This window comes from Ruditapes philippinarum, unplaced genomic scaffold (assembly GCF_026571515.1).
Source record: "Ruditapes philippinarum isolate M1 unplaced genomic scaffold, ASM2657151v2 ctg1717_1_1_1_1, whole genome shotgun sequence".
NCBI lineage: Eukaryota > Metazoa > Mollusca > Bivalvia > Venerida > Veneridae > Ruditapes > Ruditapes philippinarum.
In genome coordinates, this window is record NW_026854300.1 from 129226 (window position 1) to 147635 (window position 18410).

At 32.5% G+C, this 18410-nt stretch overlaps 1 protein-coding gene across 2 annotated transcripts in view; it reads right to left on the reverse strand.

The window, feature by feature from the left end:
• LOC132739738 (neurofilament medium polypeptide-like) overlaps positions 1-18410 on the reverse strand; it is a 46876-nt gene that overhangs the window by 16735 nt on the left and 11731 nt on the right. For both annotated transcript variants that reach the window (XM_060727527.1, XM_060727526.1), the window contains exons 3-7: positions 11323-11509; positions 7231-7326; positions 2315-2476; positions 1331-1456; positions 161-381 (exon numbers count right to left, since the gene is read on the reverse strand). In XM_060727527.1, coding sequence (XP_060583510.1) covers positions 161-381; positions 1331-1456; positions 2315-2476; positions 7231-7326; positions 11323-11509 — 792 coding nt within the window. The remainder of the gene's footprint in view (positions 1-160; positions 382-1330; positions 1457-2314; positions 2477-7230; positions 7327-11322; positions 11510-18410) is intronic.

Genomic DNA, 18410 nt, shown 5'->3' on the forward strand with positions numbered 1-18410 from the left:
ATTACAATAAAAACCTATCTGGTATTTTAATTATTTCGCCTCTTTATCGGCATCTTCGCTTTCCTTTTTAGGATTATCTTTTGGCTCTTCTTTAGCCGTATCTTTAATTTCTACGGGCCTATCGCGAATCACGGTTTTTTCTTCAATTCTTCGAACCGACCTGTTTTCCTCGCCTTCCAGCAGCTTCCTGTATGCGCAGATCTCGAGTTCCAACGAGAGTTTGGCATCCATGAGCGTTTGAAGTTCGGTAAGGATGCCTTCCATTTCTGTTCGTAGTTTGGAAATCTCTTCTCTAAGTTGGGTACACTCCATCATATGGTCAGTATCCTTGGTTTCGAGCTCGCGCAATACTTCACTGTACTGCTTCTCGAGTTGTGCATTCTGGGGGAAAAAGTAAATGTGTGCTAAAATTAGATTTTTATTCACAGACATTGCATTATGGGGAAAATAAAATAAACGCGCGAAAAGCAGTAATCTAAACTGATCTTTTATCTTTTGCTGCCTAGCAAAACGGAATATTTGTGTTTGTCACTAAATATAGATTTCAAACATTTCAAATGACAGACATTGCGTGAAAAGCATTCTGCACGTATCTCGGATGTTAAGAAACGAGCTCTCTCCATTATAAAATCAATAGACGACAAAGTATTCAGTTTGCAGACGACATTTTAAGTAAATGTTACATTTATCAGAATAAAGAACTATAATTCTGATCAAAATGTCAGCACTGTTCAATCAATCTGTAAAGCACAGTAATACTTGTCATAGATATTGGGAATTATTTGCTTTTCCAAATACAAGAACGTTGAATAATGATCCCGAGGCAATAATAGAATTCAATAAGAAACTGATTTTCTTATTAGATATACACATTGTCTGTAAATAACATAGAACAATTGTTCCTTCTGTGATTATTTGTATGTTTTACAAGTCTTGTATCTAAAAGCAAAATTTGAAAAGACTTGATATATCCAAAAAGACAGCAAAGGGTATGGCAAGTTTTTAAACTTATTTTTGTTGATCGATTTTAAATTACATGTATGTGAGTTTCGGGCTTATCAGTTAACTCTCAAGCCCCCGTAAAGGTCTAATCATGCAGTTCTTATGTCATTTAAGGAACAGTTGTCACCACCTCAGTAAAACTCAAAACCACGATTCTTAGGACGAAAGACATTTGCAAATAAACAAATGCAGGCAGATCTATTGCCCGTTTCTATGCAGAACGGTAAGTCATAAAATACGGACAGGTACTTTAATACGGACAGGTACGGCGCATATCACTTTCAGTATTTTGAATTTCTATGATGATATTATATGATCTTTTACTTACCCTAGCCTCGAGGTCGGCAAGTTTTCCTCGCATGTCTGACATTTGTTTTGTTAATTTCTTGTTCTCTTCTCGCACGTGGGTCACTTCCATGTTCTGCTTGGTGGCCCCAGTTCTGAATTCTTGTATCTATTTGTTAAAGAATAAATATTTTTATTTTATTATATTTTTCTCCTCGCCAGTTTGGTTCAGGTAACTTCAACAAGAATGTCAGTTAGATGTAACTTTTGTTGTTTTTGTTTTTTTGTTTTTTTTGCCTATCTCAATATGGTTTAAGATAACTCATAGAAATCTCGTTTTAAACCTCGTGTTTGTTTGTTTGTTGTTTTTTCGGAATATGTCTGATGATTAATTGACATTCTTGTTACTGTTTCTATAGTAACAAATTTCAGTAAAAAAAAGAAAAATGATAATCTGGCGAGTGTTTCATATTTTGGAGAAGTAATGTTACAAGTGATTAGGAAAAATATATTTCTTTATGTCAGTGGCAGACGATATTTTAAAGCAAACATATTGCCCTGTCATTGACGTGTGTAGGCCTGTTACCAGTGATACGGTTTAAGTAACGGTTCATCTTTTTAGATACGGAAAGCCAAGGATAATGTTTCTATTATTTCTTTTATAACAAATCTGTTTAAAAACCGAGTTTTATTTCAAATGTTATCGCTTAGAAGGCCTCTGAGGAAATAGAGCTTTAGTTTTATGTTTAAGTGGAATTAACTTAATGTATGGTCGTTAGTATTTAGTTCAATCCTCTTTTTGATTTAATTTGTTTATTGTCTGTGACCTCACATATAAAGTTTTAAAAAACACCTTGATGTTTTAGAGATGTCTACAGATGAAAGATTCAGTTTAAACAAAGTATGATGCAGAGATTATAATAGTTGAAAATCATGACGTCATACCTTGGAACTCAGATAATTGAATAATGGCGTCATGCTTTGAAATTTCAAAGAAGTATATAGATAAAAAGTTATGACGTCATACCTTGAGGTTGTAGAAACCTTCCATGTCTCCTCTAAGTTGGTCGACCTTGGAGTCGTATTCTTGTTGGATGTCACGGATGGCCTGGGCAAGTTCACTCTTCCAGAATTCACGGTTCTCGGCGGTTGTGTCTCTGTAAGCGAGGGCGGCAAGTTCTTTAAGTTCCTACAGGAAAAACAAAGGCAAATAAAACACTTTGTTAGAAATGTTATTATTAAATATTCAGTACTAAATTGGCAATTTCTTTCTGAACAATTAAATATTTCTAGAGTGTGTTTAGAATGACAATAGTCTAACATGAGACGGCTGTAGATGGTAGATGGTATCATAATAGAGTAGATCTATAGATCTATCTTTTTCTTGCAGAAACAATATTTTTCTTGTAAAGTAAATTTAATTATATTGTTAGTTCAAAATGGCATGTGTCATTTCTGACTATATTTTGTGGTACATTGTATATACATGTATGTATTTGTAAAAAAAAATCTAGACGCTCTAGCCTGATGGATAACGCGTCTGCTTTAGTGCTTCATGGCAATGTCGTCTGCTTCCTAACATTTTAGTATGATAGTTAAGAGACTAATGCGTCACATAATTGTTTAATACTAGTAGGTTTAATTAAAATAATGAAAGTTAAATGTAAGTTTCCATAGAAAATTATTACACCATCTGCGAAGTAATGGTAACTGTATTATTAGAAAGTTTCTTTGTCCTCAAAAATAAAACGTCAAGTTTTCCCAATTGGACCAAAGAACAACTGTTCTGTTTATTAAAAAAAATCAAAAAGTCTTGCTGAATTGGCTGGAACTATTTTCATCGCGCAAGGTTATTCAATCTCAGAGGAAATAAAATTCACCGTTATGATTGCCTTTATCACTTCATGCAGATAAGCTGAAGGCAAAATAATTGCAATAATAACATCGTCTGCAGCAAATGCATAATTTAAAACAAAGATAATTTATATATGTATTTAAGTAGTCCATTATTTTCCGCAACGCAAATTTTGTACTTCACAAGTCTATAATTATTAGGAGTGGTAACAGTGTCGTCTGCAAGTGACCTTACGTAATTTCATTCAGCAGACGAGACTTTTGTTAATCTAAAAATAGTTCCTTTCAGAGAATCTATTTCTGATATATTTTCTAGAATTCCTAAGGACACTCTCCTTGATTTTGTCACGTTGCTATTGGTCACCAAATGAATTCGTGTTGAGTATCTGAATAAATATAGCAGATTTGAAAATGTCAAATCTAAATATGAATTCACTGCTAATAAAACGTCTGTATACTATGACATATTTCATATTTAATTTCATTTCCGAAAAACACAAATACATTTGTGAAATACTGGCTTTTTTCTGCCATAGATTGCAAGCATTGTGAGAATCAAAACCTCTAGTACAGTAATTATCTACACGAAAAACAGTTTTTGACATATAAATTCTTCTTGCGATCATACAAGTACAAAATGACAAAGCGCAAAATCATGTCTGCAGAAAGAAATTTAAAAAAAATAGATGAGTTATATGATAGTGCCTATATATAACCCTTATGTACGTTTTACTAGCAGTAGATATTTAACTTTGTTCAAACGTATTCAACATTTTCCTTATAGAAGAGCATGCATAAAAAAGTACTTTAAATATTCATCCGAACTCGGCACCACAAATTTTAATTCGTCTGCTTGCGTGCAATGTTATAACATTTGCAAACTCAAATGTTCGTCTGCTATTAAGTCGGCCGTAAAATTCGACAAGCAAACGCTCAATATCATTAATGTTTGAGTTAATATTGCAGCCATTGAATGTCGTAATACATTTTCAGCTTCTTTGCGGATAGCAATGTTATCAAGTCACGCACAACGCCAATATAAAATTGTCCCAAAGAATCATTTATTAATTAGTATAAGCGTACGTAATGAGCTTTTTGCTTGTTAAGAGTTGTCACCCTTGATGATCTATTTTTAGTATCATTTGTAAAAGAACGATAACCGTATTACTGCAGTGACTATAAATGACTATAATGACATATCGGTAGTACAAACGTTAATTTTAATCAAACTAATAGTGAGTTAGAATAATATGCAAACATTTTGAATTGCTTGTGATGTTACAAAAAAAAATTTGACATATTCCTATTGAGATTATGACGTCATTTTAAGCTATCATTCTAAATCTTTGAGTTCGAAGTAAGTACCAGCATTACTGAAAGCGTCTCATATTCATGAGTGTATATGATTTTGAAATTCGGTTTTAGTTGGTAGAAAAATATGCAAATATGCAATTTTGCATTTTCCATGTTCTTGCCTCACAGATAAGGTGAAAAATATGCCAATATTTCTTCAATTTGTCTTGCAGCCTGTTATCACGGTGATAAATTATGTGAGCCGTGTTACATTGTGATTAATACACGACAATTCTACTGAGGTTTATTTGTTATAAATCACGTTCGAAGATCAAACGTTGCGTTTATTGCCAATTCATTCAGTTTCCGCTTTGCGATTTGTCTGGCATACGCATCTAATTATGCAGTCTGATAATATACCAAGTCAGAATTGGTTCCCCGCACAATTATTGCACATTGTCAGGATGTGGCAAATATGTATCATTTTGAAGACAAATGCAGAAGGCGTAGAATACACAAACAAAAATGGACTTCTTTAAAAATACTTGATGAAATTGAATAATTTTACGAACTATTTCTGAAATAAACGGCTACGTACGGGAACGGTCGATGGAAATTTTTTTCCTATACCCGGATGCCTGTCATAGGAACGCAAGAACATGAAGATAATTCAAAGTTTGAAGACATTATTGCAACATAGTACCACAATACCCAAAAAGTAGTGCGGGTGTTAAATGTAATTATCTTAAGGTGTAGAGAAGCTTTATCCTAGATAACAGGATTCGGTGAATCATTGGTGCTAATGTTCGTCTGCCTATTACCATTGTCATTCCGAAACGCATTTTAATTTAGAATAATGTAACGCTCTAATGATATTTTTCGTCTGTTCCTTAATTCGTCTAACACGTGGTTTCGCGAGAATCAATATGGTGCTGATGCTATTTCGTCTGCCTACAAAATTATGACTGACTCTTATCGTCTGCAAACAAACGCGCTTCATTTGGAAAAAAAATAACACAAAAGGTACCACAGATAGAAGTGTATTCCTACAAATTGACAATAAAAGAAACACTAAGATATCTGTGTTTTACAATGTCAGACGAATTCTTTAATAAAACTGTCTGGAATAAGATTATTGACGTAGCAAAAAGACCATACTGTACAGAGCTTGTTTATGTCTTAACGTGGGCGTTCTCTTCTCTTGTTAAATAAAGTTACTTAGTAAATTTATTCTAAATTATGAAGCTATCTTTGCTTAGAAAGAAAACTAAATGTCAATATATTTTCTTGTAAAATATCGTGTTGAATTTTAACAAGATTAAACAAGTGTGTAAGATACGGCATTGTTTGGCATAAGCACATACATGATTGCAAAGCGTTTGACTGAGTTAGATCTCATACTTCCGGTAGATCTCATACTTCCGGTTAAAATGACATAGATTGCTTTTCTACTTATCGCCTCTAATTAAGTTTATTTTTTAATAAGAAAAGGAAGACACCACAGTAAAACAGATGAAAAGCCCAGAAATCTGGAATCAATCAAATTGCCGGACTACAAAAAATAATCTTGTCTGATTAATCAGTATGTATACATGTATTACTATGCATGTATCCACCCAAATTATTAAAGTTTTTTTCAAAGAAAGAGTTCATTTTAGAAATTCCATTCATGTATGATATCCTATTCCAGAATAATTAAATTCGTTCTGTAATCAATAATCTATACATCCTAATAAAGTAATGATCCGGGTATTGACCTTGAAAGACATCAAGCGTCTGCATGACACAGAATCAATCAGTGAGAAACCTCTGATTCACGCGACGTTTGCAATATTGAGTGGATGTAATGTCACGAAACGAATAAAAATGATAGCGACATTTCTACTCATGTATACAGCTATAATTATGACAAGCCGCTGAATACTGAATGAATCGATTCCAGAAATACGGCGAAAAAAAACATTCAACAAGTTTCCAACATAATAAATAAACTCCCGTCGGGGTTTTACTTCTGGATTATTCAATAGGGATCGATCATGCAATGAACCCATAAATCGAATGAAAAGCACTTTTACAAGCTCAAATGACTGTACATAGATTGTAAAAGTGCCGAAGCGTTTCGCTCTCTGAATTATAAAAGAGGCAAAAGTAATGAAAACTAAAACAAGAGCGTTGCCATAGCATTTGCATACAGGACGTTATTTTCTAGATAATGAATTACGTTTTAAAACTGCCACAGTCTTATCCTGGATGTCTGGTAAAGACGTTAATAAAAGGAAAGTCTACCAGACAGTCGCCAATCCGGCATTAAATAATTTTTGTTGTGAATTGTATCTACGACATTTAAAGTATACTATAGTAATTGGTTTGATCGATTCTGTCGCAAATGCGGTCTCGTAGTTTTTCAAAAAAAAAATCTTCTAAGATCAAAGCATAAAAGAAACAGAGCTAAGAAAATTTAGCAAGAAATGAACTGCTGAAAACACATTTTTACAGTATGATGTAGTCCCATAGCAACGGAAATTGTTTTAGCGCATGCGCAATCCGCGTGGTGTCAAGCGGTTCCAATATGTGTTAGTAAAAGAATCAGTTTACTGTACAAATAAACGGCGTGGTGTATCTATCGCGGCACATGTGTTTTGTATTATGGACATTCTTTAAAGGAAAATTGAATTTCATGTCATTTGGTTTATAACCAAAATCCAAATTCTCAAAACGGTCGCCGTTTGACATTCAAAAACTTTGGTAGCGAGGCTATGGAACGCTATATACGTCATGTTACTTAATATAACTCACCTGTTCATGGACCTTCTTCATGAATTCCATCTCCTCTTCAAGAGTTTGTCGGCGGTTTTCGGCATCAAGATGAGCCAGTGTTTCATTGTTCAAGTCCTGAAAAGACAAACGTGTGTTATTTTACGTCATAATGTACATGTATATTCAAATGATCTGACAATGTACGGTTGATGCTGAAAACAGTAACAAGATATGAATTCATGAAATCGTATAAAGCGCATATCTTGTTTTTTAATAGTAATGATATGCTAAGGTTTTTAAGTTCGATTCTTTTTCTCGACTAATCCTAAAACTCTTTCCCTCCTAGAAAACAAAACAAGATTATTTCTACAATCTGAAATTTTCTTTTCCTGGAAATTTACATTTTTCCTAGAATAAGGTATAAAATATTTTACAAAATCAATTTCTAGCTTTTGAATATTGTTTATCTTGTTTTGAAATAAACGCTTGACAAATTCTGTCTAATTGCCAATTTATGGGGAAAATTTAGAAAAAAAAAAAAATTAAAAAATGTCTAGTCCTGGGGAAATTAATTTCGGACAATTCCAGACGTACTTTGGAAAGGTAATGAAACGAGGCTGCCTTTCACCAATAATTGTGTTTTTCCTAAAGGCAAATGTATACATTGCAATAGTTATTGGTGCAACTAATTTGACAGTATACTATTTACAAAGTGCTTTAGAAATTTTTAACGATGCTGTGAATCAATTTATCTTAAATTAGTCAAGTAGCCACTATGATTTCATGTAACATAATTAAAACAAAAAGAAAAAGAAAAAAAGAAAACAGCAATTTACGCCTTAATGAATGTGATAAATTAAACTAATTATTATTCTAATTGGTCTTTTAAGTTTATTTCACCCTCTTTTATTTTAACCTAACAATCAATTTAGTTCCTTAAACGCCCCGTTTTTTATTCAATAAAAGACTAATTAGTTAGACTTATTTAGCAACAACCAGAAAGAAAATAAATGAGAAATTGTTCGGTTTTCCTATCACATTAAAATCAAGTGAATTTATTTAAAATCTGATACAACTCTTGTTTGGCGGTGTTTATTGATCATGTTCATTTCATTTAAAGCAAAAGTTCATTTACATGTCCCCAGTGCAATCAGAAGAAAGTACATAGGCAGATACATAAAACGTGGAGTACATGACTTTTGTCAAAGCGTATACTTCTCAACAATGTCTGGAAAAGTGCTAATTTATATGTTATTACTATAAATTGCTTATCTTAAATATTTCATAACTAATAAATTTTCGCTGTATTTGTCTCAAGGGACAGTACTCTGAGCGATTTTGAAGTAAATAAGCGCAGTTATAAGTCGCATGGGTACAACAGAGTAAGTAATTGATATGGACTTATACACGAAAATAGACTATGATATAATCAATATACATTTGGTAAAATAAATTTATAAAATCCTTTTTTTATTGTATCTCATGAAAATGTCATATAACTTGGTATTGAACAAAAATATTCCTACATGGATATTACAATTTCATGTAAATTCCCCAGAAAAAAATACACCAGAAGATACAAATGACTTTTGTCTACCAAAATTTAAATAATTATATTCCAAGACCTCTTTGTCTAATGTCAGGATAAAAACCGAGGCATTACGAAACTACGACAATGCGGGGATTTAAATCGTCTCTTTATTATGTAGATCTTAAAAGATTTGTAAGCTTGTGCTCTAGACAGAAATATTTATAACAGTACATCATAATTTGCAAGTCTAAATATCCTTAATCGCCTGACGAACAATTTTGGCTGGATAGATTCCTGAATAACAACTAGAACTGTGTATCTGAGAGAAAAAAATGAAGACCCTTGAGATGAAGATTACAATGGTAAAAAAGTATGGTATTATATCAGAGACTCTGTAAAGCATGACCTAAATTGGTTTGTCGAGATGAAATAAAGGTGAATAGTAATAAAGCCACTCCAAGAAACTGTTTTAAATGCATTGTTACAAAAAATAAAATGCATTAAGTATTTTTTTGAATTTTATTTATTATTATTATTTTATTTATTATTTTTATTTTTTGGCGTGTTCATCAACTTAAGTTAATGATAATCTAGGCAACTGTGTATAATATCGGAAAAAAATACTTTCTTAGAATTAAATAATATAAAAATTAAATTTGATTTTCTTTAATTCTTTTAATCACGTACTTTCCATTTATTATATTTTCATTTACCTGCAAGCTTAACGCGCACGCTATAACATTAAATTTTCTGAAAGGAAGAACGAAAATGAGAAAAATCTTAACAACTGCTGACTGTAGCATTTAATAGTCTCCCACCCCGCACCACATCCGACCGGAAGTTTGCACACCGGAAATCTGTACTCTCAAATCATCTGAACAATTTCCATGATGCTATTCCTATCTTGGAAAAATTCCAAAAGGAAATGGACTCATAATTTGTTATGTAACTGATATTTTCATTATAATGAACGAGATTCTCGTGTTTTATCTGTTAATTGTAATGGAATGTACTGCACGTGCAGTAAATATCTCCCCGTAAATCTGAATTAAAGCATCAGTCTTTTCTTGGAAAAAACCTTTTCGGACGATCTTAAGAAATTGAAACAACTGCTATAAGTTTCACTTAAACGACTTGTCAGCCAGAATAATTATTAACTTAATTAAATAGTTTCCTAAAGTAAATTATGTATTTATTGAAGATTATATTTAATATAAACTGCAATGATTTGATAACAGTTTTTGACAAGATTGTTTGATATACATCGCCTCTTTTGGAGATGAAATATCAAAGTCTCTACTATCCCAGATAGAGGCAATAATTTCGACAGCAAGATGCCACGTATGTACATTGTATGAGAATCAGCTAGACAATCCAATAACGGTTGAATCAATATTGTGCAGCAAGTCTCGCAATTGTGCATCATTTCTCGCGAGAGTTTTGCATTACTTCTCTTAATATTCTTATCGATCTTGCAGAGAATGAGAAGGAAATGTTTCAAGAGAATCGATCTTGGAGGCAACCCGAGACGTCTGTGTATGCACTAAAATAAATCACCCCTGCAGACCCGGCAAAAACCTTTACCGTCAGTTCAAATGAAATGTTAATATCCATCACGCGGGCGTCTGCTGTTTGCCGTAATGTTCCGCCGTGTCCAGAGTTTATTGAGACCAGAAATATTGCCAAAGCATTATCCGTCTGTCGGCTGAATTACTGATATTATTAAGTGATAAATAATGCACTGTCTCAGCTATAATATAAGACATTTACAGGAAACAGATAGTTTGGTTCCTGGCTGGATTATGGGCGATTTACAATATGCATGGGCATGGTAATGAAGTACGTGACATTCGTGCAATATGTAATTTGGCCTGTAACTGTAATATAGACTGAATGATTAATTTTCAGATGCAAGAAAAATGTAGAAATTACGAATTCCATTATTGTTTATGGTAATAATTCGGTTAAGACCAATCTATCAATAAAGGTCAAACAAATATCAAGGATTATCAAAGAAGGTCTACGGAACGTATCCCTCGACAATATCTGGCCACTCGGGACCTTGGGAGACGCACCCAGTAGAGCGCAAAACAAGAAAGATTAGTTTCATTATGTTGTTTAAATAGTTCAGTAAGTTAAAAATGATGGTTAAACTACACTTGTAAAAAATACCTACTTATGATTTTATGCCTTGTTAGTTGGTACAGTGCATCTAGTGAACAAAGTTATTTTTTTTTTCAAAATCACCTGGTTTCCGTTTTTTTTCGATTAAATATTTTCGTGTCCAAATGACCTTTAAGACTTTTTTCTCTATGATTATAATTCTCCTGATAAAACTAAATTCTGGTTCCCTTGACGTAATAATAAGTACTTAAAAATATCTATACCAAATCTTCTTATAAACATCCAATAACGCTTAAATGTTAAGATGAATTCAGTTTCTTAAACGGTGTATCCCTTATGTATTTTTGTAAACATAAAATAACCTTTTAGATTGTTTTATGTGAAGTTTTCTAAAAAATATATCGAGCAGATGATTTAACGCCCGCCTTTAATTCAATCACGTGACTGGAAAAAAGAGCCAATGATTTTGAACTTACAATTCTAAGTTTGTCAACTTCCTGTTGGAGTCTGTTGATGGTTGATTTGTCCCTCTGTCTCTCGGTTTCCAGGGATTCCATTGATCTGCGGAGCATGTTGCACTCACTCTCAAGGTCGGCAATTTGCTGGTTAAGTTTGTTGATCGTGTCCCGATCGAGCTGTCGGTATTTCTTGGACTCATCGAGTCTGAAAAAGCAGAGGAATAGATTTTATTTTCATGAACTATAAATAGAATTTTATGTTTTTGTTGTATCTATAAATAGATTTAAAAGTTTTCTTGTTTGTGGTTGCTATAATTACAATTTTAAGAATATTTTGTGTACAATAAGAAAAGAAGTTCAATTTTTTACCAATTTAAGAATAGTAACTCAAGTTTTGTATTTTATAGCAATTAAGTTCATTAACAAATATACCCAGAAATGAATTGAAAAATAGTATTTGTGTGCTATTCTTGTATCCAATTTCAGTAAAAAGTGTTGCAATGCTTTTCAATTTTTGGTAATTTGTCAGAATTAGAAAAATTATTTTTGAAAAATAATCTAAAAAAAATTGCACACACATTTTTGGTCTAGACGTACATCAAATGGAACATTAATCTTAAAATATTATTTCCAGTCCCATCATGTCAAAAAATAACCCCCAGTGTACTACTCCCAGTAAGAACAAAGTTTGTAAAATTTAGAAGTATAAATATCTCGTCTGTCTGGTTATATATGTATATCTTATTCTATGTTCTTTTTTCTTTGCTTTCTACAATCAAAAGCCTTTGACTGCAAGTTTGATTGTATTTAGATTTATGACTTAAATTAAACAACGTTGCTATGTGGACGTTTCTAAGAATGTGCTTTATTCATTTTCTCTTTTAGTCTGCCCTTTCAAGTAAACTTGAAACTCAAGAAATGTCTACTTTGTAAGCATGATGTTGCAGAAATGTTGCAAACTAATCATTTGTTATTAAAATAATCTTGAAAGTTTTTTTTAGAAACTTAAGGCTAAATATTATACTAGTATTTTGCAAGATTTGCGCTAGTAGACAAAACATTAAAGGGGTGGGGGAGTTGAGAATAACGGTGGGGGCGGGGTCAATGTCTATAGCTCGTTTGTTTAGATTGTTTACGCGATTTGGCGGAGTTTTAAATGAATGGGTGGAGTTTTGCAAACTTTGCTTAGTCATTAGAATCGTATGCAACAGTGTATAGTATTTCTAGAAAATTGTGAAATATAATGTTGTCATCAAAATAGATGCAGTTTGAAACATATCATTTAATTCAACCATAAAGAAAAAATAAATAAGAATTCAAGCTAGCATTGTCATACAATAATTTCTTTGTTTCCTGGCCTGATGATCAGACGTTATTATTTCGATTAAGACAATTTCGACATATCAGTACAATGTCAGTTCTTTTTTTCTAAAGCAATTGAGCACTGAATATAAGCAGTTGATGACGAATCCTCGGGAGTTCTGAAAAGTGATGCACATTAAAAGCTAAATTACTACAACACGTCTTTTAGAATCCGGCAATCAAACAATGCAATTACTACACGGATGGATGATCTTGTATTTAAAACGTAAGGTTTCTAAGTTTATTTCTGTAATAAAAACAAAAAATTATTTATGACCAAACTTGTTCGTGTATAAAAGTAGGCTCTAGAGAACTACTTTATTTGTATATAAAATACTGTCAGTAAGGCTCTTTGTAGACTTTACTTAATTGCAAGCGTCTGTGCGAATCACAGACGCTTAGTTTTAACATCTATATGGTCCGTAGACGCTTGATTAACAAAACAATTTTCTTGGCGCAATTTCGTAACGTAGCATTTTATTTGTGCCCACGAATGGCCACAGTGGAATAGTGTACAAACAATCATTAATAACGTAATGCAATTGTATCGTGAAAGTAAACTTTTAAGTAACAAGCGTAATGCCCAAAGGATTCCAAGTAATGTTTCCAAGGAGTTGCTAACCAATAAATATTATCGCCTGCTTTCTGGAGTTGGCAGACGTATATAGCTGAACTGGCTGTCAAAGAATTCACCCGGCCAGACAATAATATGTATGCAGTGCAAAGAAAAATTCCTGAAAGATGCGACTTTCAAACAAATGAGCAGATGCAAAAATGTAAAAGGCCCTTTATTCCTCGGAAATTATTTTATTTTGAGTTCTTTTATGTCCAGTTATAGTTTCCAAAAAGTTACTCACTGGCCTTTTACCGTAACCATCATTTGTTAGGCAATTAGTCCAGTTATTAGTAGTGATTAAGTATTTTGTATGGAAGTCAAAATACTACTTTGTTTACATTTTGCTACATTTACATTGTATAACAAATAACTTCACATTTAACGCTACCATCTTCAGGTGACAACCATCTAACATTCTTTTAACTTATAAAACTCGTATTTGGCCTTTCTAAAGAAGGGGAAAATCGTTTCTGAGGTATAATATTCCTTTAACATCGAAGACTTCTCAGATATGCGCATTGAGTTTGTTCATTTTTTTCAGAAGGGGCATTATGGAAATCGCATTCAATTAAAAATACAGAATGACGAAACATAGGCAACTGCAACGTCAGTAATAATGTCTGATACGAAAAATTTACTTTATGTTCCTAATTAACTCAAAGATAAGAAATATACTTAATGTTTCAAATGAACCCAAAGAACAGAATTCTACTCTATCATAGATGACACTAATATTACGTCCATTTTTCAACAAAAAAAAATGTGCATCTAATAGTAAAATCCCCCGAGGTGAACAAGAAATTAGCATACGTGTCAATAAAGTTCACACCCTGTCCCTCTACATATATTTTTGTTGGACAGAAATAAATTTGTAACAAAAGTCAAAAGACCGGACCTTTTATCCATAAGCGCTAGATAAATGAGAAAAAATATCCAGTATCTTAAATGCATTTCAACCTACACGCCTCCAAGTGAATATGCATGTAAAGTTTAAATTAATCATAAAAATAATTGACCTTATTAGTACATGTTAACGTTGCCATTATTTCTAGTCCGTACAAAAGCGTTGCTAACGCAAAAATCAATTGCAAAGTTGAACACTTTATTTGTATTTTAGCATGTGATAAATTTGTAATTTGCATCAAGCTGTCAGTCACTATATTTGTACACTTGACTATCAACTTGTCATAAAATATAGCTTGAATCTAAAATATTTTCAATGTCCGTTAATAGATTGTTATTGTTTTTAATCTTAAACTTATAATAGTATCGTGGATTTTAACCGTTTTAATATAAATTATGGGAACATCTTCTAAACTCATACGATCAGTACATATAATATATGGTTTGACAATTTAATCTATGTATTTAATCTAATGAAAATAGCAGATTTGACCCTCTTAAAATTATCGCCAAACTTGTATACACCTGGGAACATAACCCCCAAGATCATGACCTACCTGAACGGTTCGACCATAAAAATTCTATATGCAAACAAAAGCTCTCTGTTATTTCAACCGTTTTATTGCGGTCCCATTAAATATCTTCTTGATATAAAATGCAAATAAATCACATAGTATCAACTTAAATTAAACACAATTTGACGCCTAAATCGAAGCTTTCTTTATCAAATTTCAAAATATGTTAACATTTAACATACACCATTAAGCTAATCTGTTTACAATATTAATGTTCAAATTGCATCAATACTTAAACAGTTATTTTTTAACGCTAAAACTGGCCCTTATTTAGTATCATGGACGAAATAATGTGAACTAATATAAAATTACCGACGGTGAATTCAAAACAGTTAGGACATATAAACTGATTGTCTGTACAAAAGGAAACTTCACCATAAAAATCAACAAAATTGCAATATACTGATTTAACTGTAAAAGTTAATCTAGAATGAATGTTATTTTCTCAGCAAATTGTCTGCTTTTCAAGAGAAACCTGTGCAAAAAAATGTGCGAACATTGCAATATTGCGGCGATTCCATCAAGTGTGCAAACACATATCCGACAAAGGCACTACATAATTTGCGAGAAGTTGTGGACACAGACCTTTTATCTCCGCATCTGCCGTTTGATATATTTGGATAAGATCTTATATGTTTACAACGTCTTTGGCACCAACAGTTAATTATTTGCAGGCTAAATAGTTCTTAGACGGTCTTAATTGTGTAATCCTGCATGCGCCTGATGCCATTTAACTCCAGACATTTATGATGCAAACTTAACTCTTAGCTTGCTTCCGGCAACGGAATATACCAGTGCAAACAGTGCAGACCAAGATCAGCCGGCATGTACGTGTCATCTGATCATTGTCTGCACTCACTAATAGATTATGCTCAATACCGGAAGCATAAATTTAATTTCGCGCATGCGCAAATAAAAACATATCAACCGACAAATGAAAAAGGGCAATACAAGGGCTTGTAAATTCATCGGCTGTTACTCACGAACCTTTTCACATCAGTTATGTATAGAAAATTACTAATCAACTGCTCCCAACAATGAAAGATCTTATTAAATTATGGCTTCTGTGAACTGACTTGTCTTCAGTAATATTGATTACAGAATAGTAAATGAAATATTCGATTCCTTCATGATATCGCAATAATGGGCTTACGCATGAAAGTTGTTAAACAATTTATTACTATAGGGACATGAATAATTCAACGTAATTAGTTTCGTGCATATGAAGCCACGGTTCAAAAAGCATTTTTATTCTTCTTAAGTTACAGTGAAAAATAAATATATCGCCTTTTAATTTCCATTACGAAAGCAAACTTTATTGTAATTAATGAATGATTATAGATAAAAGAAACTAGAAAATCCTTCAAAACAAAACGTGCTGGAGAAAACAGAACGTCAACTTTGACGTCATTGACAACGTATTTTTCAAAACGTTCTCGTAACTTGAGGTCTACTTGTAAGATTTTTAAAATCTAGTCTTAGAAAACCATTCCTAAGATTTTTATACACTGCAAACAATATACACTCAAAGTGTTGACATAATAAAAAAAAATCAAAAATTATTAAAAATCGGTTCGAGTACAAACGTATATGTAAAAGAATAAAGTAAGTAAAAGCTGTTTATTTGTACATTTCAGTGGATACCGGCAAATTTTATCTCGAGGGAGTAATGATTTCCACCTTCAGTCTTTTCCCATCTTTAAATGTTTGAATCTTGTTTATTCATTCCTTATGAAAATATTATAAAATCTTATTCTTACTCTCATTAATCAAATGTCTTTTTATTTCTACCATCTGCAGAAGTTTTTATATTTTTATTACTTTAAATCTAAATTAATTATTCAAATTCCAACATCATGTTTTTCCTACGCTTAAACACACGTTTTTTACTATTTAATCATCTCTCAAAATCGACAAAGAACAAACGAAAATAATCAGAAAAAAAAAATCAAATTCAGTCAAAATCCATAGAGGTTCAAAATAAACATCGTTAACTTTAACGCAAACTTATTTCTCAAGTTATCCAATGGGATTCCAATGCAGTAAGACAAAAAACGAAAATCTTCAGATAGAGCGGACCATTTCGCTGACATTTAATTTGCAAAGAAAGAAATCATGCCTAGAACTGGCTACTCAATCGGTTGTATAAAATTGATTAAAACAAGTATTTTCAAAAGTTGAAAAAATAAAGAATCAAGCAGCGCTATGATTGAAAGGTCGCTTATGTATACAACAAAATGCCGCTTATATATACAACAAAAAGTAAGAAAAAAAAGTTGCAAACGAGATGACCATAGGGAATGTACTATAAATGATGAAGTTCACCAGGGTTATGAAGAGGAAGGCATATATGGATATCGGTTTATCACTATCTTCTCGGTGGATATTGGAACAGTTCCAATAGGAACAGAGGAAAAAAATGCTGAATTGCAAATTTATATTATTCTTCCAGGCGCGCTTGATTGTAATAAAGAAAATGTAGTATCGCAAATTTAGGAGTGTTGCCGGATTTTCACTCTGCACCAATAATGCGCATATAAAGAACGCTTCAAACGCCATGAAAATGGGAATTTCCTAATAGCGAAAATGATAAGTTATTGTTTCGACCATTTTTGACAGGGAATCAATCGCAAACTTGTATTGTTTTAGAATCAGCAAAACATGAAAACCATCCTTAGAGAATTTCTTGCTTTTCTTGCTGACTGGAAAATTAAATTGATACAGAATGAATCAATAATTTACCAAGAACTCTATCTCTCTCCGAAAACATCGTGTGCAGTAAACGGCGCCATATCAAAGAGCATTTGCTTCCAAAAAAGAAAGACGCTGCATAAAGTATTCTTTCCACTTAATTTAACATCTAATTACGGTATAAAAATCGAGCAACATATAATTTTTCAGTTCATTAGAGGCAAGTTTGATATTTTAGCTCATAAAATCCCCTTGGGGTGAGCTCACATAGTATTTTTGCCCTTTTTTCTTAATTTTGGAGAGAAAAAAAAACAACAACAACATACTGTTGTTAGATATAAGAGTAAAAACAAACACTAGAAATATGACGGTCCAACCATTCTACATAATGTCAGAAGAATTGTCCGAATCCAAGTTTCCATGAAAGAAAACGCGTGAAAACCGTGAGAAAAATTTTATGATAGTACATAAATTCATGAATGTGATAAATCTGTTTAGGGGAGTAACCTTCTCTAATCTGTTCAGATTATTGAGTGGGTGCCATCATTTTATATACAATACTATCTTTGGAATTTGAATAAAGACAATTCGAAACCACTAAATGTTTATACTATCTTTACATGATTATGAATGGTTGAGTATAAGCAAGATTTTATGCCAACTTCTAATTAATGCTTACTCAGATACTTTGACAGAATGCACCTATCACTGCGGAGACAAATATGCGGCTATCCTCACGTTACCGCGGCTATCCCCCCGTTAATCGTCTCCCGGTGGTTTATAGAAACTCCGGTAGACAAATTAATGCCTCCATAAAAAGGAATGATACATTAAGTTCCCGTATGTATCTAGTGCATACAAGAAATGTTTGCACTGCAAAATAATATAAAAAATCTTGGTATTTTCAACATAGCAACATAAATAGATAGAACTATTCAGTTAATTTACTCGCCCTAAAA